The sequence below is a fragment of the Dipodomys merriami genome, unplaced genomic scaffold, assembly GCF_024711535.1.
Source record: "Dipodomys merriami isolate MVZ:Mamm:240054 unplaced genomic scaffold, mDipMer1.0.p SCAF_102, whole genome shotgun sequence".
Classification (NCBI taxonomy): domain Eukaryota; kingdom Metazoa; phylum Chordata; class Mammalia; order Rodentia; family Heteromyidae; genus Dipodomys; species Dipodomys merriami.
The window spans coordinates 4,110,996-4,133,310 of NW_027202294.1; the positions used below are offsets into that span (position 1 = coordinate 4,110,996).

At 41.9% G+C, this 22,315-nt stretch overlaps 1 protein-coding gene across 2 annotated transcripts; it reads right to left on the reverse strand.

Annotated features, from left to right (window-relative positions):
* Positions 1-228: 228 nt before the first annotated feature.
* On the reverse strand, positions 229-21,952 carry LOC138807915 (acyl-CoA desaturase 1-like). Of its 2 annotated transcripts, none has more exons than XM_069993753.1 (6): positions 21,857-21,952; positions 14,884-15,160; positions 11,999-12,129; positions 8,023-8,228; positions 5,454-5,686; positions 229-499 (listed from the first exon to the last, which is right to left on the reverse strand). In XM_069993753.1, exons 1-6 carry the CDS (start codon positions 21,881-21,883, stop codon positions 300-302), a joined length of 1,074 nt encoding a protein of 357 aa, XP_069849854.1. In that variant the 5' UTR covers positions 21,884-21,952; the 3' UTR covers positions 229-299. The 2 variants fall into 2 exon arrangements, with proteins under 2 accessions (XP_069849854.1, XP_069849864.1); XM_069993763.1 differs by lacking the exon at positions 21,857-21,952 and adding an exon at positions 19,467-19,556.
* Positions 21,953-22,315: the final 363 nt, after the last annotated feature.

Genomic DNA, 22,315 nt, shown 5'->3' on the forward strand with positions numbered 1-22,315 from the left:
ACAAAGCTAGCTAACAAGACCATCAGCTTGGCTGGGAGGCAGGTAAAAATAAAGGAGAAACAGGAAATAAGGACTAAGCAATAAGGCAAATGAACATAAAAGAAGATACAGATATTTATATAGCATCATAAAGGAGAATCATTGCCTTTCAAATTGAGTAGTTTACAAGAAAACTAGAATGGATTTAGGTCATTGCCTTTTGCATTGCTCAGTAGTTTATTAATAAAGCATTAATCAGTAGTTAATAATCAGAGCATCTCATCAGATGGCTTTTGGACAAGGAGCCTGGAACAACCACCTCAGCCACTCTTATAGCTTCCATCTCCAGTTCTCTTAATCCTGGCCAAGATGGAGGCCTTGGGTACTTTCTTCAGGTCATAAGCCAGCCCAATGGCAGCCATGCAGTCAATGAAGAATGTGGTGAAGTTGAGGCTCCAGCGGTACTCACTGGTAGAGTAATCATAGGGAAAGGTGTGGTGGTAGTTATGGAAGCCTTCACCTGGAAGAGAAGCAAGGAGAGCAGTTAGGGACTCAGCATTTTGCGATTTGTCATCTTTGAACACTTCTCACCTAGCAGGTCCTCTGAACCTTGGAGAATCTTGCTGTATTGAGTAAATGGCAAACCCAATGTTTTGTACTCTAAAGTATGTCCTCTGAGGCATCCTTAGGATTGAGCTGAGATATTCTACTCAAATTTCCAGGATTGGGAGTGATTTGGGGGGGTGGGGAACTGATCTTCAGAGTATCAAGAAAGAAGCAGGCTCTTCTGAGAAAATACAGGAAATACCGTGTGAAATATCAGAGATTCGGCTGTACTGGCCTGAGATCTCACAGGCTGTGTGCATATGTGCATGTGTTTTGATGAGGAAGGCAGGACCGAGGGAGAAGAATGACTGTGTTTCCTACAGTGGCGAGTAAGCAATACACCTTCCCCACTGAGGTCATACTCTCTGCAGGGTAGGGGGTGGAGGAGATGGAGGAGATTAGGGAACAGCAGGCATAAGTCAGAGAAAAGGAAGTCCAGACTGGGAGTAGAGATTACTCACACATTGCTGGTTCACAGTGGGCTGTTTGTGCTTCTAATTTTCTTTCTTTCTTTCTTTCTTTCTTTCTTTCTTTCTTTCTTTCTTTCTTTCTTTCTTTCTTTCTTTCTTTCTTTCTTTCTTTCTTTCTTTCTTTCTTTCGTTTTCTTTCTTTTGGGTCCAGTCGTGGGGCCTGAAATCAATCTGGGTGCTGTCCCTCAGCTCTTCAGCTCAAGGCTAGTGCTCTACCACTTGAGCAGCGCCACTTCCGTTTTTTTTTCTTTTTGCTTATGTGGTGCTGAGGAATCAAACCCAGGGCCTCATGCATGCAAGGCAAGCACTCTACCACTGAGCCACCTTCCCAGCTGTGCTTCCAATTTTCTGACCTTTGAGCCTGGGATGAGAGGTGCTGATAAATCAGAACCTTCTGAAAACACTTAGAGATTCCCTTCATCCTCAGAAGTTCTGAAAACTCTTGGGATGAACATTCTGTAAGAAGCATCTTAAAAGATAGTTTTGTCAGGTATTGGTGCCTCAGGCCTGTAATCCTACCTGGGGATCACAGTTCAAAGCCAGTTGGGCAGGAAATTCCTTGAGACTCTTATATCCAATTGTCTACCAGAAAACAGGAAGTAGTTCTATGGCTTTAAGCGGTATAGCACTAGCCTTACAGTGGTATAGCACTAGCAAAAAGAGCTCAGGGACAGCACCCAGGTCCTGAATTCAAGTCCCATGACCGACATAAATGAAAAATAAATAAATAAAATAAGGCTTTTTGAGGATGAAAGTATCTATATATAACCTAGGCATAGTGGTTCATGATTGTAATCCCAGCCCTGGAGAGAAATTGAGTTCCTATCTCATCTAGGTTATATAAGGAGACACGTCACTAACTGGGACCTAGAACAGCACAGGGGATACCAGGTCTATGAACTGAGAAAGGAGAAAAAAAAAGAAAAGGAGGCACCAGGGCACCTAAACTTCCTCCCCAGCCCACCAGTTCCTAGATTCTATTAGCAAGTCTTTTGATTCAGTTCAGTACAGGGCAGGTTACTACAGGCATATGTAGAGACTAGGGTATCAATCTGTTTTTGAAGTTACAATTACTAACATGAGAGAGAGTTTGCATACATATGTTAATTGACTTCCTAATCCTAGGAAGTAGAGGAAAGCAATAAACCCTCCAACATTACAATAGACTTTCATCTTATCTCCAAGGTCTCAGTTTTTAGAGCCAAAGCAAGTCACACCTATGGTAGGAACTTGGACCTCTGTTTTGCCTTAACTGATCTTTTGTGGATGGAGAGCAGCTGTTTGGCTGTTTGAGATGGCCTTCCAATCTCTTAACCCTTTCTAGGTCTCATAGCTTGGCTACAGTTTCCTACAGACATGGTCTTAAAATATACATATTAAACAAACAAACAAAAAATAAATGTATATATAAATACATAACAACAACGAAAGTGCTCCATATAGAGTGAGAATGATCTAAATAGCAAGCTAGTGATAAAGTCCTGCCAAATAAGCCTTCAGCTAGGACACTGAAGGTATGTCATTACTCTGTACATGGGTGGTCCATAGTATGAACTAAGAAGCAGGCTGGATGTTGGGAAATAAGTCCAAGGCTAAGTGTGCTGGCATAGGACTGCTAACTTTCACACTGGTGTTCACAGCCAGGCCCTGAGTGGGCATTCATTAGTCCTATAGGTGTCAGATTGAAAAGGAGATGGATCATGTGTGGCAACCTGGAAGGAAGAGGCAGGTCAATGCAGGCTTAAGGGAAGACCAGTGTGGTCAGAGAGAAGAAAATGTGACTGAGAGCGGTGATTCAAGGAACAAAAGAATTAGAACAGCAGGAAACAGAGCTTGGACAAAGTCGGGGTGGGATAAAATGCCGGAAAGGGCAGGTAGACAGAAGAGAGTAGCAATAGAGACCAAGTAGGAGACTGGCAGTGATTTTAAAAAGCCTTTCATAAGGCAGTTGAAATTAGGGGGCAGTCATTATAGTTGTATATAATGCTGGACACATCTCAATCCAGATCATGTTTGTATAAAAATGTAAAAACACCTATACTAGTCACCTGTACTGATGCCTGGATGATCAGGAGGCTGAGATGGGAGGACTATGGTTTAATGACAGCCCAGGCAGAAAAGTCCATGAGACTCTCATCTCCAAAAAACTACTGAGAGAAGGTTGGAAGTGGCACTGTGTTTTAAATGCTAGCCTTGAGCAGAAGCTCAAGGCCAGGGCTTAGGTCCTAAGATCAAGCACCAGGACTGGCACACAAAAAAAGAAGGAAAAGAAAATTAAGAACTATCCAGCCTAAGTGATTTATTTCAAATGCAAATCAAAGTTAAAACATGTGTGATGGTAGAAGGAGCTGAGTAAAGCATATGAAATCATAGCAAGGAGATTACCCATTCATTCACAGTAGCATACTTGAAGTATATAAACTTAGTTCACATTACAGAATCAGTAAATATAAAATACTCATCTTACTGGTCTCCCTATTACCCTGACTATTCTAATTAGTAACATCTGCCCAAAACAAGACTGTAAGATACAGTGCTCTACCACTTTGAGTTACAGTACCACTTCCAGTGTTTGGCTAGTTAATTAGCGATAAGAGTCTTGAGCCATGCTTCTAGCCTGGCTCTTTGCAGGTTAGTTGGGAGATGGAATCTCAGAGATTTTTTTTGTCCAGGCTGGCTTTGAACTCTAGTCTTTGCCACAAAAACCCTTTATTATTTCCAATTAAAGCAACAAGGAGATCAAACAGAATAAGTAGAACTTACCTGGTCCTTATTAAGAATTGACTAACAAATATTCTGCAATGACAAAACTTGTTAGATGTGATGAGAATCTTAGCACAGTTATGCCCAATATTTTAGAACCACGTAGTCAGTACTAGAATATACAACACCCAACAAAAAAGGCAAAACCCAAAACCAATTCTTGATAAGGGCCAGGTAAGCTCTACTTATTCTATTTGATCTCCTTATTGCTTTAATTGGAAATAATAAAGGTTTTTTTGTGGCAAAGATTGGAGTTCAAAGCCAGCCAGGGCAAAAAAAAAAAAAAATCCCTGAGACTCCATCTCCTAACTAACCTGCAAAGAGCCAGGCTGGAAGCATGGCTCAAGACTCTTATCTCTAATTAACCAGTAAATATGGGAAGTGGTACTGTAACTCAAAGTAGTAGAGCACTAGCCTTGAGCAGAAGTGCTCAGGGACAGTGCCCAGGCCATGAGTTCAAACCTCCATGAACACTAACTGGGACAAGCCATCCCAACAATGAGCACCTAGACTCAGCCAGTCTGGGGAAGAAGGGACCATGGAGAGAGGAAGAGGAGATGATGTCACATCAGCCACTTTGTGCCTGCCCTTTCAAAATTAACCAGAGCCGGGAGGGCAATAGGAGTAAGAAGCCTGCCCATCTAGTGTCCATACCTGAGTACCTTTTAACTAGACAGGAATTTACATTCTTGCCTTTGTTATCTGACTTCTCCTCTACCTAGTCACAAGATGTCAGAAGTAGCTAGGGTCATTTCTACCAACATTTTCAGCCCCAAGTCCTTCCTCTTGACATTTGTTTGTTCTCTAGTATTTTTTTTTCCAACCCCTCAATGCCTTATGAGACTTTCTCCAGACTTCATCTAAGGACTCATGCCTACCAAGGAATGTCTGCTGCTTGCTGCCTTCTCTGGGAGGGGACCACATTAAAGCTTTTTACCCCTAATGTCGACACCTCTTGTCAGCAGGAAGTAGCCAGAGAGAATCCATGCCCTATTTCATGATTATTGAAAGACTGGAATGTAAGGATGGCGCACCTCGCAGCAAAGTCTCTGCCTAGTACCTGCGTTACCTAGGCAGCTGGCACACCTGGAAGAGGTCACATATGCATCCGCTGAGGTCACATCTGGATTCAAGGTGGCCACACCTTTCCCTACCCCTATCTTAGATAAGGCTTAAGCCCAGGCCAGACACTCTCTTTCCCAGGCCTTTTCCAGCCACGTGGAGGGCCAACATGGCCTGGCTCCAGCCAGAAGGATGAATAAACCTACCCCTTACCTGAATACCACGTGCACGGTGTGGTTCTTACTCAGCAACCTCTTATTTTAAACCTAACAAAGACTATAGCCCAGACTAGAGGTGATTGGAGAAAAGAAAGTTTAGAAAGGTTCAATAGGCATGCCATTTGGAAATGGATTTGGAGGAAGTGTTCTTTCCCAACCCCCCACCCCAGCTTTTTGCCTTAAACTTGTTGCATGGCTTACAAGTTTATCTCCATTTTGTACTCACTAGTTTTGTGGTGAATAATTTGAGATACAAAATGTCTTAAAAACAGACTTACCTGTATTTCCAGCTCCTAACCAAATTCTATAATCAGCACACTACTGAATGTGGTCATGTTGTACACTGCTGACTTACCCAGAGTTCCCAGTGAAATCAGGACATTTTCACGGGCATCAATGTTCTTGTCGTAAGGGCGATATCCATAGAGGTGAGCAGCGCTGTTCACCAGCCAGGTCACATTGTGTGTTAGAACGGATCGCAGGAAAGCAGCAACACACAAGCTATGTTGAAAAGTTTCACCCCAACAGTACCAGGGCACTAGTGTAGGCAGGATGAAGCACATCAACAGGACACTGGGCTTGTAGTACCTACATGAGAGACCACACAGTGAGAGTATGGACAGAGGATTTTCTCACACACCTGGATTACTCAGTCTTTCATGGCTGAGCCCAGCATTCCCTCCTACACTGTGAATACAGAGGGAAATAATCCAAAGCAAATGGATGGAAAAGCTTTTGAGAAGCCAGAGTTGTCCTCTAACTTTTTTTTTTGGGGGGGGGGGTCCAGTCGTAGGGCCTGAACTCTGGGCCTGGGCACTGACCCTCAGCTCTTCAGCTCAAGGCTAGTGCTTTACCACTTGAGCCACAGTGCCACTTCTGGCTTTTTTCTTTTTGCTTATGTGGTGCTGAGGAATCGAACCCAGGGCCTCAGGCATGCAAAGCAAGCGCTCTACCACTGAGCCACCTTCCCAGCCCCTGTCCTCTCACTTTTTAAGTAATGCTTTATGGATATGTTAAATGTTCTGAGAGCTTCCCATTAGGCATGCAGAGGAAAAGGATAAGAATATCATGTCCTGATTCTAAATGCATTATTGTTTCTTTTTGTGTGTGCTGATCCTACGGCTTGAACTCAGGATGTGGGCACTGTCCCTGAACTTTTTTTTTTTAATTTCTTTATTGAGATAGATTATGTAAACTTTAAAATATTGTGGGACAGTGATATTTATCTAAATTCACAAACACATTTTAACCTTCATAAGGTGAATTGTCATTATCATGATCTATAAAGCCTATGAACTCTACAAACTTTAACAATACAACTATTTTTTTCCAAATGGGGTGATACCTACATTTCTTTCCTTTTGCTTAATGTAAGCTGTTCCCTCTTTCCCTCTCATTGCCTCCCTCCCTCCCATCGCTGCCCTTGAATTGCTTAGTTCACTTTTATCAATGTCCAGTGCAGCTGCTGGGCCCCTCTGTTGTATGTTTTCCTGTTTCCCTCTGATTCTGTGTCCTCCTCCTAGCTTCCCTCAGATGTGCACATATATACCATACATGTGATCAACAACATTGGGTCATTTAGTAATGACACAAAAAGATGAGTGGAGGTCCTTTGTTTCTCACGTCCTGTTTACTTTGTTGTATCTCCTTGCATTTTGGATTTAACATATCAAGGAGACCATGTGCCATTTGTGTCTTTGATCTTGGCTTACCTCACTCAAAATGATTTTTTCTAGTTCCATCCATTTCCCTGGGAATGCCTTTATTTTGTCCTTTCTAATGTTCATCAAACAGGCAGGGTCACATCACAACCACATCAGCCAAATTAAAATTCTACTCCCTAAATGGTCTGACTTTGGATGCCTTTCTCTTGCTCATTAGTGTCATTGGCAGAAAGCATGGTAAATGTCATGCCTTCATTTCCTGCTACCACCCCTTAGTTCTTTGTTCTGCTTTTCCCTCAGGAGGTACACTCAGGTGGTATACTCAGTATCTGCGACCAGAGCAGGTCTCTCCTTCAGGAGACCCTGTCTCCTTCAGTCCCAGGTAGACAAAAGCCATTGACATTGCAAGAGAGTCAGTTGCCTATGTTCCTCAGTCACATCTTTGTTTTGATATCACTGACAGTCCTACATCAAGGCCTTTGCCCATCCTTCCACTGCTTCCCTGGCTTGAGTCCTCCCTAAATATATCTTGTGTTTCCACTTTTCATCTCTCTGCCTGAATGATACTTTCACTTGTCCTGAGAGTGGCCTCTTCAAAGCATGCCTGGCTGCGGGAAAATCTTTTATGATTCTCTGTTGATGATTGAATGAATCCTAAGTTACATCAAAGACTCTACCAGGGCTATATCTGTCTACCTTTCAGTTTCTTTCCATGTCATACCATAAACTTCAAGCAGAAAGACTGTTTCAGGTACCTGATTGATGAGTTAGCAAATGCTTTGCTTTCTGTTTGAACTTTCTATTCATCCATATTCATAATGGTCTCTCTTTGCAGGTCAGCTCAGTCATACTTTGTTCATGCACCTTGACCTCATTTTCCTCACTGACCAAGTTGTTTTTACATTGTACCAGTCCCAGTACAGATAATGTTCTGCCTTGTGTAACGGTTATTTTGGGTAATTGCCCTATCCCTCTACTCTGTGAAAAGCTCAAAAGAAAGATGTCAGACACATTCATTTGTACATTTCCGACAATCCTACTTCAGTGAAATTTATTGTATTTAATTGGTTGCATTAAAATAGCTCAGAGAGAAAGGAACAGAAGAATAAAACATAGATGTGGCTTTTAGACCATAAAAATGGTCAAAATGATAATTTTGAAATTTTGAATATGGAAACTGAGGAAATTACTCAGGTATTGTTACATGTCCTAAATTCACATTTCCAAGGCCACACCCCAGTGCTATCCTCCCTTCCTCACCTTTTCTGGAACATGAGCAGTTTCTCAGCTTTGAGGTCAGACAGGTCCAACGAACCACCCTTCTCTTTGACAGCTGGGTGTTTGCGCACAAGCAGCCAACCCACGTGAGAGAAGAAGAAACCACGGCGAGAATTGTGAGGATCAGCATGAGTCTCTGTGAACTTGTGGTGGGCACGGTGATCTCGGGCCCATTCATACACGTAAGTCTGTAGGGACAGAAGAGGAGGAAACCAGGCCTGAAGAGAGATGTCCTCTCGGGAGCATTGGAGTGCCCCAATACCTGCAAGGGCCCAGAGCTCTCAGCCTCACATCACAGTTCCCAGGACTTTGCCTCCAAGGAGGGCATATGGGCCAGCCTTTTTCTCAGCATTTGCTCCTGACACGAGTGTGGAAAATCAACTTCCAGTTTCAAAACAGGAATAACACTGAAGGTTATGTAGCAGTACCCAAGGAGTTTCATTAGCCAAGAACTGCAATTCTTCACCAGGCTATGATGAAGAGATGGTACTCTTGGGAGTGAAATCCCTGAGCACAGAGTACAAGCCAGATGTTATGGAACCTAAGGTGCTGCTCTCTGGATAAAGCTTCAAGAAGCTTCATCCTGATAGGTGATAAGTACCCAACACAATAACTATGTAGTCATGATCATAAGCACATTTCCATAGGCCCTCTTGTCTTTTCAGAGAGTCTATCCATCCCTCCAAAATATGTCAACATGTCTCTTCCTTCCCTTTGCCTCCTTGAGAGCCTCAAGGAGAAGTTGTGCAGGCAGGTTGATTAGGCATATGTAGGGAGCCCTTCAGATTTTGCCAGGACAGTGGAGACTAATTAGGGTTTTTTTTTTTTCTCTTCTCTAAATTATGCCTCATATAACAACTATAGCTAGGGAGTTCCCCTTCCCTAATTACCTTAATCTTTCTGTGAAAAGCTTGTTGGCTGAACCAATCTCAGTACTTGATTTAGCTAGCATGGCATCCCTAGTTAACACTATTAGGTTAGTCTGCCTCACTTCTCTGACTCATTTTCTTCACTGTACAATAGGTGTAAAATTGGCATCTATTTTCTACAACCTCTGTGAGGATTTAATGAGTTAATTGATATCATCTTTCTTGTTGTTGTTGGCTGTGGGGCATGAACTCTGGGCCTGGGTGCTTTCCCTCTTCAGCTCAAGGCTTCTACCACTTGAGCCACAGTGCCACTTCCAGTGTTCTGGTGGTTTGTTGGAGATCAGAGTCTCACAGACTTTACTACTCAGCCTGGCTTTGAAGTGTAATCCTCAGATCTCAGCCTCCTGAGTAGCTAGGATTACAGGTGTGAGCCACAGGCACCTGCCTTATATGATCTTTTTACCATAGTTGTTGGCATATAGTCATTGCTACACAAGTATTAGCTCATGTGTATGCATGATCTGGTCCTGGATTGTGAATTCAGGGCTTGGGTGCTGCCTCTTAGCTTTTTTGCTCAAGGCTAGTGCTCTACCACATGAGCCGCATTTCCACTTCTGTATTTTTGGTAGTTAATTGGAGATAAGAATCTCAAAGACTTCCCTCCCCCATGGTATAGCCCCTGTTTTCACTGTATTTTATGTAGGTATAATTTGTGGAGGGAAAGGTGGACCCTTTTATGTCAAAAAATGAACTTTAGCCGGGCGCCGGTGGCTCACACCTGTAATCCTAGCTACTCAGGAGGCTGAGATCTGAGGATCATGGTTCAAAGCCAGGCTGGGCAGGAAAGTCCTTGAGACTCTTATCTCCAATAAACCACTAGAAAACCAGAAGTGGCACTGTGGCTCAAGCGGTAGAGCGCTGGCCTTGAGCTGAAGAGCACAGGGACAGTGCCCAAGCCCAGAGTTCAACCAACAATGAACTTTACAACTTTGGCACGGGGCGGGGGAAGGGGGGGAGAGGGGAGATGGGAGGGAATGGGAAGGGGACACAAAGGAGGAGGCAACAATGCTTGATAAGAAATGTACTCATTATCTTGCCCATGTAATTGTAACCCCTCTGTATGGTATTTTCACAATAAAAAAAAAGAATCTCAAAGACTTTAATGTCCAGTCTGGCTTCAAACTATGATTCTCTGATCTCAGCATATTGAATGTCTAGGAGAACCAATATGATCCAACAGTGTCTGACTGTCCTCACCCTAGATATCAGCAACAACAAACTTCTTGACTATGTGCCACATAACCCAGTATGTTGAGTCCTAGGATATTCATGTTAACGTTTAAGTTTAGTGTCCACTGACTGCCCCGGAAACCAAGGTCAGGGCCTGGCTCTTATACTATGGTCCTCTATTCTGAAGGACCACAGTTATCATACTGTTAGATAAAACATAGACTTCCACGCCTACTCCGGTGGAGTCTGCTTAGCATGGGAAACCTGCTTTCAGATCTGAGAATGGGGCTTCAAAGAGGCCTACCTCCTGGAAAGGCTGGCAAGCCCCTGGGAAAGATGTGTTTCTGTTCCTGTTTTTCTTTTCTTCACTATATTGGAATGCCTATTAATCTTTTACTGTTCCTGCTGCTTGTTCTACTTACTCATGCTCAATGTTCCCTTATTCAAGGCTCTTTCTTTAAAGTGTTGATGACTCCAACATCCGATGAGTGTCCTGAGAATATGACTAACTCACCAGAGTTAAGTGCTACCCTAAAAGCCCCTCTTATGAAGGCTATTAGACAAATCATAAGTAAATATAAAAGTATTGGGGGTTTCATGATGTCACTTCAGCAGAAGGAATTGTTTGTAAGAGATTTACAAGAAGCTGTAGGCACGGCTAGAGCAAAAAGAGTGTATGGCTACTGGAGACTTTCCTTTAATCCTAAAGCATATACAATAGATTCATATAGATATCCTGTAGATAAGAAAGATGTAGAGGGATATTTAGACCAAAGCTAAATAAGATTCCTAAAAAGGTTGGTAGATAAAAGGTGGCAATGACTTATCAGAGGAAAATGGTGGGATCCTCCATTATCTAGAGGACCCCAAAGACTTCCCCCAGATCCATAGCCTTTTACAGATGTGTATAATAAGGATGGCAACAGTTGGGTAAACTACTTAGGAGAAAGAACTTCCTATTACTCTCTTTCATTTACTGAGAGACTTGTTAGATCTAGGCCTCCTTGTTGCTTACTATCAAAGAAGGAACAAGAAAGATCTTATGAGACAGTTAAGGCCTCTATGGAGAAGAGTAAACGATTATGTGAAAAGGTTACAGAAAAGACACTATGAGCTTAAATTTGATATATGGCCAGATTTAACTAAGTATACTGAATATCATGATTTTTGGCCACAAATTGGGGACCCTCTAAAGAATGGCAAAGAGGCACAATTGCTTAAAAAAGATGTGAAACGTATAAAGTACAAAACTAAACAAAAGTAACTATGAAGTACTAGAGTTCATGCCTTTCTGTTCAGCACCTTGCCCATATGCTCTGGTTAGTGGTTAATAGGTGATAAACATCACCTATTGTATTTCTTAAAAATAGAGGTAAAGCCTGGAACAAGTGCCTATTGTCATAGCTCGTCATCCAAAAAACAAGATCAGGTGACCAGCTGGTGACCACCCAAGAATGAAGCCCTGCAGCAAGATTGTGTAACCTTTTGCCCTTTCTCATGGAGACTTTTGCTATAAAAGCTTGTTATCCTCTGCAATAAATCGCACTCAGCATTCACTCCTCTTGTGTGTGAGTTGTCTGTTTGCCATCTCCCCACCTATTCAGTTCCTCCACTAGGTGTCCTCCGTCGTCCCGACAGAGCCGGTCCGCGGCAATAGACCTTGGAAGAAATATGACCATATACCTGTGAGCCTTTCCTCTCTACTTCCTTCTCAGTGACTCCAGTTGAAGTGACCAGATGAGACTGACAAAGGCCATGTCTGACCTGCTGGGACTCCTTTCCAGGTGCCAGTTCCCTTCACTCTATCCTGGATCATTGATAGGATGGAGACACAGAGCGGAGCCCTGCCAGCTGCTCACCTGGAATGCCATGGTGTTGGCAATGATGAGGAAGAGCCTCAGAGGCAGCTGTGCTTTGTAGGTCCGGTGGCTCCACAGGCGATGAGCCCCTGCTGTGATGCCCAGGCCACTGAATACATAGCACAGCAAAACTGCCAGGATAGAACAGTAGAAGAGAATAAGGGGTATCACTGACCAAAAGGAAATTATCTGAGTCATTATGTGACTTAGGTAACTATAACCCATCTGTGCATCGCCTTTACAATGAAATTTAAAATAATTAGAGGCAAACCAAAACAAAACAGTAGAATTCTCAGCACCTGATGAGAATACAGCTAGGTAAGGTATGTCAAACATTCCTGTGATGCCAGAACCACCGTCTTTAGTTCTAGAGAACTCCGTGATTGCCTTCTCTGCTATCCTGAAGGCTTGCTGGCTCAGGAGGTGCCACACATGATCTCTAGTGGGTAAAGGGTTCCTTGGCATATCCATCCTTCCCTTTACTCAACCACACTAGGAGGACAGGATGAGACCTTGGTTAAAAATTTGTGACTTACACTGGGATAACAGATTGAAACAATAGATTGTCTGTGGTTATAGAACTTCATGGAAGGCACCACAAACTTTATAAGTTGTCCTGCTCTACTGAAGCAAGAAGAGATTTCTAAACAGCTTTCTCTCCTCTCCCCCTATCTCCTTCATCTTACCCTGTCCTTCATGATGCCCAAGCATACCATAGGATCAGTATTATCCTAACAAAAGTTCTGGCCACAATTCTTCAGATCTGAGATTGAGACCCCAGGTGACATGCGGCCAGGCCATGTAGTGACTGATACCATCTTCCCACATACAATACTACATGTGTAATTAGGGGAAGTATAGTGAATTCAGAGCCCTATAATCATCAAGAAGGAAGGACCTGGATTCAGGAAAAGCAGAAACTCTCAGCTCAGAGCCAAGAGAGCATGTACATTTATTTCATGTTGAATACATATTGGTTCTGAAAGAACATGCAATGCCCAGTAGCAGCAGAATTGGAACCAGAGCCCAGGCACTAGGTGCCTATTCTATTATTTATCATGTACCCAGCTGAAGTCACTTGTATTCATTCTCTGTCATCAAGGAAGAACTGTCAGTGCCTACTCTGATGGTGAAGGAACATCTTGTAGATTTGCCCTGAGAAGTAGACTGCAGAGGTTTAACCTTTCAAACCTTCAATGATGTCAGAAATATTTCTCAGGGGCTGGGAAGGTGGCTCAGTGGTAGAGTGCTTGCCTTGCATGCATGAGGCCCTGGTTTCAATTCCTCAGCACCACATAAACAGAAAAAGCCAGAAGTGGCGCTGTGGCCAAGTGGTAGAGGGCTAGCCTTCAGCTGAAGCCTGAGGGACAGCACCCAAGAATAGAGTTCAAGCCCCACCCCACCCCCACAACAACAATGAAGAGAAATACTTCTCAGCCCTGCCTGAAGGCTTTTTCTGAGCAGCTCCAAAAGTACAGGGACATCTCAAAATCTGAAAATTTTCAGTTTCATTTTGGATAAAACAAGAAAATCACCTAAAGTCTACATGTGGGAGGAGAAAATGCCCAAGCTATGACCTCTACCCATCTTTTTATTTTTTAACCATAGAGGAAATTTGATACCACGTTTCACCACAGACATTAGGTAAGCCTAGTCACTCATTAAAAGGCCCCAGATCTTGAGTAGGCTAGGTTAGCATTTTAGCTTTGTGTACCAATTTCTGTCCAAATTACAGCAAATTCACAAAAGCAAGACACTGAAAAGGGGAGCCAGCATCAGCTTAATATTAGGGTGGCATTATGATCCCTGTGCATTTTGCAGGTTGCTAAAGACAGACTGGTCAAACTAGGAATTGAGAGGCCTACAAGGAGTGTCCTGGCTGGAAGGGTATTGCAGCTGATGAACCTGAGCAGAAGGGTTGGAGAATAAAATCCATTCTTCCTCTGGATTCATGATGCTACAGCTCAAGCTCTTTGAGTACACATGGAAAAGAATACATCTATCCCTCTAGAATTCTTCCCCGTTACACAAACTTATTCTGGTCTATAGGTGAAGTTTGCTTCCATGGTAGTTGTAAGCCTTATGCCCACCTTTGGTCTTCAGCTTCTTCCAGACCTGAGCCCCTTCCTGCCCTGGAGTTCCCACCATACAGCTGGTCCCTCCCTCTTTCTACCCATACCCACCTGAGCTCCCATCTACCTCACTTCCTACCCCAGACCCTGCTGCTACCTAGATAGCAGAGGCTGCCATGTGCTCTCTCTCTGGGACAAGTATGGCTCCTCTAATAAACCTTGTAATAATCTTTCTCCTGTGCCTGCCTGCCTCTGCGTGGTCCCCTGGGATGGATGTGACAGATCCTTTCAGCAGTGATGAAACCAGGTACCTGAGGAAACATAGTTTAAACTTGTGCTTTTACCCTCTACTTGAAACTCAAAAATGTTTTCCTGAAGATTGGAGATATCGGTTGTATTTCACCAGGGCATTGGAAAGATTTACCAAGACACACCCCAGGGATCAGATCCTACTACCTGGAATATCTAAAAGGCTCAGGTGACAGTGGTTCCTCCTCAATACCCTCCAAGAGAGCTGTATAAGAGTCCCCTCATATTGGACTGCTCCTCCTCCTATTTTTTTTTTTTTTTTGGAAAGAAGACACTAGGTTCCATTCCAAGACTAGTCAGATTCCCTGGAAACAAAGAGAAATAGCTGAAAACCCAGACTGAGAGGGGATGATGTCCTCTGTGGATCCCAATTGCATCAGGCTCTCAGGAACAAGATAAATAGCTGGGAAACCCTAGTGGGGTCACTGCCCTATGTGGGACTGCACTTCATGAAAGATTAGGGAAAAACCTGGGCACTGGCTCAGGATGAAGGGAGCTGCTTACCCCAGAGCCAGGTGTAGGCCTTGCAGCCAGGAACCAGGGTGAGCCCATAAAGAGCTCCCAGGTGCAGCAGAGCCATGAGGATGACGTTTCTCCACACATACTCAAGCTTCGGTGGGGGGCCCAGCTCATCCTGGTAGGTGGGGTCATGTATGTCCTCTTTCATTTCAGGGCGGATGTCGTCTACTAAGTGGAGGGCCAGGTTCTTCAGCTTCTCTCTTTTATTCTGCAGGTCCATAGTAAGAGGCGTCATGATGGTGGTTGTAGAGGAATCAGAGATCTACAAGGAGAGAGCATAGTGTGTGAGGAGAGAGCAGATGGCTGGTAGGTGACTGGGAGCACTGAGCTCTGTGCTGCACTGTGGTTAGGGTACATTAGAGGCACAGACCTTGCCCTAGTGCTTTAGGTGACGAAATTAAAAGAAGGAATTCTCTCAAAGTTGTGCAGGTAGATGGTGGTAAAACCTCAAGGTGAAGGGGTAGAACTCAAGTGACTGCATTTTCTTTAAACCTTGCAAAACAAAAGTTGGTACTCAAACTGCAATTCACATTTTCACCAATGGATGGCACTACATGAAGTACTTTGAAGCTCTTAACTGTCTCCCTTGCCCACAAGTCACCCTGAGCCAGGAAACTTAGCATCTAGGGATCCCTGTCAAAGAAGAAACACACACACACACACACACACACACACACACACACACACACACACACACACACACAGAGGATATGGAAAGCCATTGTTTTAGGCTAAATTGTTGCACTGAGCCTTGAGACCATACAAGCCAGAAAGCATTCACTCCTCAAAATGTCTGATTCTAAATGTCTAAATGTCTAATTCTCCAAACACAAAGTTTTGCACAAAACTGGAAGTTCCAGTGTATTCCCCTCAGCCTAATAAGAAGTTCCCTGCCTTACAAAACATCATCCTACAGCATTTTGATGTAAGATCACCATATTTAAAATAATAAACCAATTTAATTTCACTTTTCAGTAGTATTCTTAAATCACTACAGCTTGGTAAACAATATAAATTAGTATCAGACATATCAGAAGCCAGCATTTTTTTCCTTAATGAGTTTTTTTTAAAGATGTAGCAAAAGAATTTATTAAAGTTTCACTACACATAAAAGTTCCAGTCTATGGACTTTACAATATCATCATAGCAAAGAACAAAACAGAATTATTAAGGATCAGCTACTTCAATATTCAAACATTAAACACTGGCAAGCTAAGGAAATACTGTCAACCCTAAAATGGCAACAGGCATATACTTTGATTTTTATTTATAAATCTTACTGGTTAAAAAACAACAACATAAAGAAATGTTCTCATTATCTTGCCCATGTAATTGTACCCCCTCTGTACAGTATTTTCACAATTTTTTAAAAAAAGAAGAAAAAAAAAAAGAAAAGAAGAAAACAACAACAGCAACAAAAAGAACAAACCCTAAGTAAATACATGGCCTTGTATAACTCCTGAGTGGCTAATACCTTCCTTAAAGATCAGAAATTAAGATCTTTTTTTACTTTTTCTTTTCTTTTCTTCTTTTTTTTTTTTTTGTCAGTCATGGGGCTTGAACTTAGGGCCTGAATGCTTGTCCCTGAGCTCTTTTTGCTCACGGCTAGCACTCTACTACTTTGATCCAAAGTGCCACTTCTGAATTTTGAGTGGTTAGTTGGAGATAAAAGTCTCACAGACATTGCTACCCTATTTGGCTTTGAACTGTGATCCTCAGATCTCAGCTTCCTGAGAAGCTAGGATTATAGGTGTGAGCCACCAGTGCCCAGCTTAGTATATATGTCTTAATGGGTCACAGCCATTACATCCTTTAAAAAGTTGACATAAGGAAGTGGCACTATGGCTCAAGCAGTAGAGTGCTTGCCTTGAGCTGAAGAGTACAGGGACAGCACTCAGGCCCAGAATTCAAGCTCCATGACTGACCAAAAAAAAAAAAGTTGACATAATTGGGCTAGTCTGCTTCTGATCATAAATTGACTGAATGTTATCATCTTAAGTGATAAAATCTCTTCTTAACAACACCTTAAGAACTAGTTCCCTGAGTACAACTCTAGTTATCTACTTTCAATGAATGATGTGTGGGACCAGAGCATTCCGTCATCTTGTGAGGGAAGATGGATAAATACCAAAAGGAATTTATTAAAGTTTCACTACACATAAAAGTTCCTGTCTATGGACTTTACAATATCATCACAGCGAAGAACAAAACAGAATGACTAAGGATCAGCTATTTCAATAGCTGATCACAACCACAACCACCCCATTTGGGGCTTACAAAAGCAACTCAACGTAGTTCATGGACACTGAACCAAAACTCTACTGTGTCCCAATTCCACTTAGAGAGCTACATTTCAAAAGCTTCTTTTAAAAGTTCAGGAATATAAGATTAATTGATGGTACTTCTGCATCGGCATAATGAACAAACACCAGGCAGGAAAGTATAATTGTTTACCAAAACAGATATGATAAAGTAAGTTGAGAATATCACACCATACACTCTTAGAATCATTTTTTTCTGTCCAAGAACTGACTGGATTGACAAAACTAAAACACTTCCAAACCCAAAACACAACCTTTTGTTTGGTGAGTAGTGTATAGTAAGCAAGGGCTCTACCCCAACGGTCTTTTTGAGATAAGGTCTATGCTGCCCAGGCTGACAAACTCCTGGAAGCCCAAGAATTTCCTGCCTCAGGTGCTCTAGTTGCTCCCAAATACAATCTTCATTGACATTAACTATAAAACATGACAGGTATTAAAAATAGTCACTGTTTGCTAATTCCTACAATGTGCAAAAGCAGTAACTTACTTCACTTGGAATGAATGTTGATAAACACTTTAGCACTCTTAATTACCTAAAATGTGTAGGGTGGGAAACAGATGTTTAGGTAGTTCTGCATCACTTATTTGCTCCCTGATTAAAAGAATTTTTAACATCACTATCCACCTATTTAAAAACCATCGTTACTTAAAAATACAGATGTGCCTGTGCACCTAAGATTATGCCATTTCTTTTCATCAAAATGTTACACATACATGAAGTGCAAAGACAACCATTGAAGAATAGTGAAAGACAAACTTTATTAAGAAGGGTTGTTATAGTAGCATTGTCAAACTTTTATGCCAGAAAAAATGGGATGTTTTATTGAGTTAAATACTAGATGTCTTACTATAGTTTTCTGGTAATGAGAATGTGAATTAACTTTCAGATCCTGCCTTATTTCTACTTGGCACATAATTTGTATCCCACACAGGCATGGCTGGAATAGTGGAGCTCCGGAAGTGGTAAGACACTTCCCTAGCAAGGACCTGAGAACAAACCCAGTTATTGACCTACCCTACCCTAACCTTTTTGCTCTCCCCCACCTCAAAAAGTTATAGTTATTGTCCCAACAGAAACACAGAATATTTAATGTATTTCTATATTCTTGTATTTGTTGCAAGTCTACTAAAGTTTAGTTTGCTCCTTTGGCTACTCTGGGTTCCATTTAGCAGTGGTTAGACTGTGCTGTGCCCAAATAAACTTACTTCACAATTCAGATTCACGTTTTCAATGAGAAACTACTTCCCCCATGAATTCCTTTAAAAAATAAAAAGTATGACAGATTATGTGTTGTAAATCATGTAAATAGTTAGATAAATGACTTCAGAAAAACATAGTGATTTCAGTTAAGAAATGCTGAGGGATACAGAATAGGCTGGTGGTCACACTGAGATGCCCTGTTCTTCTCAGTGAGCCTGGAGGGTTGTAAGTTCCTTTCTGTTGAACTCTGTTCATTATTGCACTTACCTCATGATAGGTTAGTTTTGCGTTTTGCTTTGAGTCCAAAGTTAGTGTGACATGAAAATGCATATGATATAGCTCAGAGGCAGAGCATTTGCCTAGCAGGCCCTGGGTTGAATCCACAGCATCTTGTACACGCATGTGTGCTCACACATACATGAGTACACAGACAGCCGGTGAACTCCAGGCTTCATGCTACTGGTTAGTTTGTGGGATAAGAGATCATGTGACCTTTTAGGTTTTCAAGTTGCTGACAAGTCCTCATCAAGAGCAGAAATTGTGAGAGAAACAGGACTGGGTCCTCTAGGACAAGCAGAACTAGCATCAATGGCAATTACACTACTCTATTTCCTCATCCACAGGAAATGTGTTCCAAGACCCCAGAAGATGCCTGAAGCTACAGCTAGTATCAAACCCTATATACAAAAGTGTGCCACTGTAATAGGCAATCTGATAACCAAGATAATTGCCACATGACATACAGATGGGTAACATATATAGCATGAATATTCTGAACAAAAGGAAGATTCTTCTGAACAGGATGAAGTAGTGAAAGCAGGTACCATTTACCCAGAGACTAACTTCCTTTTATTCTCTCTTTAGCTCTATTTTGTATGTTTATTTTCTCTCTTGAGTCACTCTCTTCCATAGTTATCTTGGATCTAGGAACCACAGACTGCAGGACCAACATCTACATGGCAAGGAACCAAAACTACCCCAAGCAGCAGCAAGCCTCACAGGACAGATCACCTCAGGGTGAAATCACTCTGAAAGAGAACAATTACCTATGGTGGTGAGGCTTCACACCAGAACAGGGATAATCAGCTTATGGCATCAAGATTGCTCTTCTCAGGTGATGACAGTAACACTAGCTTCTCCAGAACCCCTTGCAGAATGAAAATTAGGCGATGATGCATCCTACCATTGATCTAATTATGATTATCTTCTCTGTTAGCTCTGTACAAAACAAACATCGCCTTTGTCTTCCTCTCCTATAAAATCTCCGGTTTTGTCAGTATATTTTGTACCACTGAAGCTCTTTATCTGTTCTTCCCAATGTTGCTACATTGATTAATAATCCTTTCTTTGCCCTTGCCTTTCTCTGCCCTTTTCTAGTACTGGACTCTGATTGGTGGTCTGGGTAGGCGTCATGGTATACTCTGTTGGAACCCCGGAAGCCTGGGCTTTTGCCCTAAACTTATGCAATAATAGTGAGGCAAAAGGACCTTGATCAATCAACTGTATGGTAGCAAAAAGCCTCTGAAACAGAAGAGCTGCCTTTCAACAGGACCTCATGTGACCACTCAAACAGAAAATCAAGAACTTGCCCAAACTAATTTTAACCAACATAAAATAAGTATGATCACTATCTGTCCCTATTGTTAGTATTATAATAATACTTATTATTGTCATTATTATCATTTCCATCCCATATCTGAGGCAATAACACATCTGAAAACTCTGTATAATGACAACAAGCAAACCCTATGGAACAGAAAATGGGAATAGACTGTATTTTGGAGACTATGCACTCCCATTCTGGGAATTCTCTACCTCTCCTCAGCCCACTTTATTCCTCCATTAAGCCTGACAGTAGCATGTGCCATCCAAAAGTGTGCAACTTAGATTGAGAACAACTACATTTACCTCTTTTTGTTGTTGTTGTTGTTAGTGCTGGGCCTTGAACTCAGGGCCTGGGTGCTATCCCAAAGCTTTTTTGTTCAAGGTAAGTGTTCTATTCATAGAGCCACAGCTCCACTTCCTGCTTTTTGGTAGTTTGTTGGAGATAAGCGTCTCATAGTGAGAGCGAGAAAGAGCTAATTAAAATATGCTATGGCTCTATAGCATCTACAGTCACATATCTACAGTCAAAAGCATAAGTTTGAGAAAAGATTCAAAACCCATTTTGAAAAAGCTGAATATACACATGTGTAAGACTGAAGATACATTCCTATCTCTCACTTTTTTGTTTGGTTTGTTTTCTCTGTCATTCATGTGGCTTGAACTCAGGGCCTGGGCTCTGTGCCTGAGCTTTTTCACTCAAAACTAGCGCTCTACCACTTTAAGCCATAACACCACTTCTGGTTTTCTTGTGATTAATTGGAGATCAGAGGCATACAGACTTTTCCTGGACAAGTTGACTGAGCTGTGATCCTCCAATCTCAGCCTTCTGAGTAGACAGGATTGTAGGTGTGGTCTACCAGTGGCTGTCCTGTGTTGATTTTTATAGAAAGTGAGAAATAGCCCGGTGCTGGTTCATTAGAAGTAAACATAAGGACATACTTCAAGATATTGGTCTAAGCAAAGATTCCTGAATTGTATTCTAAACTCAGAAACAAAAGCAAGAATTGACAAATGAATTTGCTGCAAGTTAAAAGCTTCTATCCATGAGGGAATGGGTGACAAAGTAGATAAGACATGTATTTATTACTTTACTGATGTAACTGTAACTCCTGTGTCCATCACCTTGACAATAAAAAAATGAATTCTAATAACCAAACAAAAAAGAAATGTACCCATAACGCGGCTTATGTAACTGTAACCCTTCTGTACATCATCTTTACAATAAAAATAATAAATGAATAAATAAAATAAAGATTCTATAAAGCAGAGGAAAGAGTTACCAAAGGAATGATACATCCTACAGAATGAGAAATATTTTCCATTTATTAATCCCTCAGAGAATTAAGAGTATATATAAGAAGCCAAAAACCTTAACAACAAAAGAATAAATAATCAAAAAAATCAGTCACATGATCTAAATGGACACTTTTTCAAAAGTACTAATGACCAATAAATATATGAAAAGTTCTCAATATATTTAGCTTTAGGGTGATGCAAATCAAAACTACATTGAGATGTCATTTCATCCCAAGACCAGCTTGCAAAAACGAAAGAAAGAAAGAAAGAAAGAAAAGACAGATTGTATGCATACATGGACTTGTTAAAATGAAGCACCCTCTACTCCCACTTTATGTCAATAATAACCAAATATGCACACAGGCATTCCCAAATTAGAGTTTCAATTCCCAAATCCTGAAAATCAGTAAAACACTAACGAGATGACCGAGTCTTCCAAGATATTCTCAACTCTCTTACCAACAACTACTTTGTTACAAGCCCACACTGAGCTGCAAACATAGATGCAGAGCCACTATCTTGGAAGCTTACTTACCTTCTCTTGCAGCAAGGGCACTGGCATTTTGGTTTCAGATACCGGGAAGACTTTCCCAGGACTGAGGCTGCAGACTGGAGCGTGGTACTGCCAGGACAGAAGATGGCTTCTCCAGAGCCTGCTGGTGTGCCACAACTAGGTGCTGTACTCAGAGCCCTTCACTCGGGACTATAGGCCACATCTTTATGTATCTCTCTAAGCTGAGGAGTGACCAACATCCCACACACCTTTTATCCACTGCCAACAAGGGCAAGGTGAGAACAGCTGGCTGTCAAATCATCTCTCACCAGCAAGGAGAGTGGTAGAAGGGAGAGAAGAGAATGTGGAGTCAGGGAGGAATTAAGCCGTGGCCTAAGGATGTTACAAATGCCTACCCCACCTCTGTTCTTGGCCTGAGAAAATTCTGTCACTTCAGGTACATAGTTGGCCAAAGAGTAGTGTCACCTCTACCAAAAATTT

Excerpts from the sequence above, each read along its gene's own strand:
- LOC138807915 (XM_069993753.1), bottom strand. The coding sequence starts at position 21,883 with ATGCCAGTGCCCTTGCTGCAAGAGAAG. Across the intron at positions 15,161-21,856 it reads TGCCCTTGCTGCAAGAGAAG|ATCTCTGATTCCTCTACAAC; the intron begins GTAAGTAAGCTT and ends CTCTCCTTGTAG. Across the intron at positions 12,130-14,883 it reads GGCCTACACCTGGCTCTGGG|TTTTGCTGTGCTATGTATTC; the intron begins GTAAGCAGCTCC and ends CTATCCTGGCAG.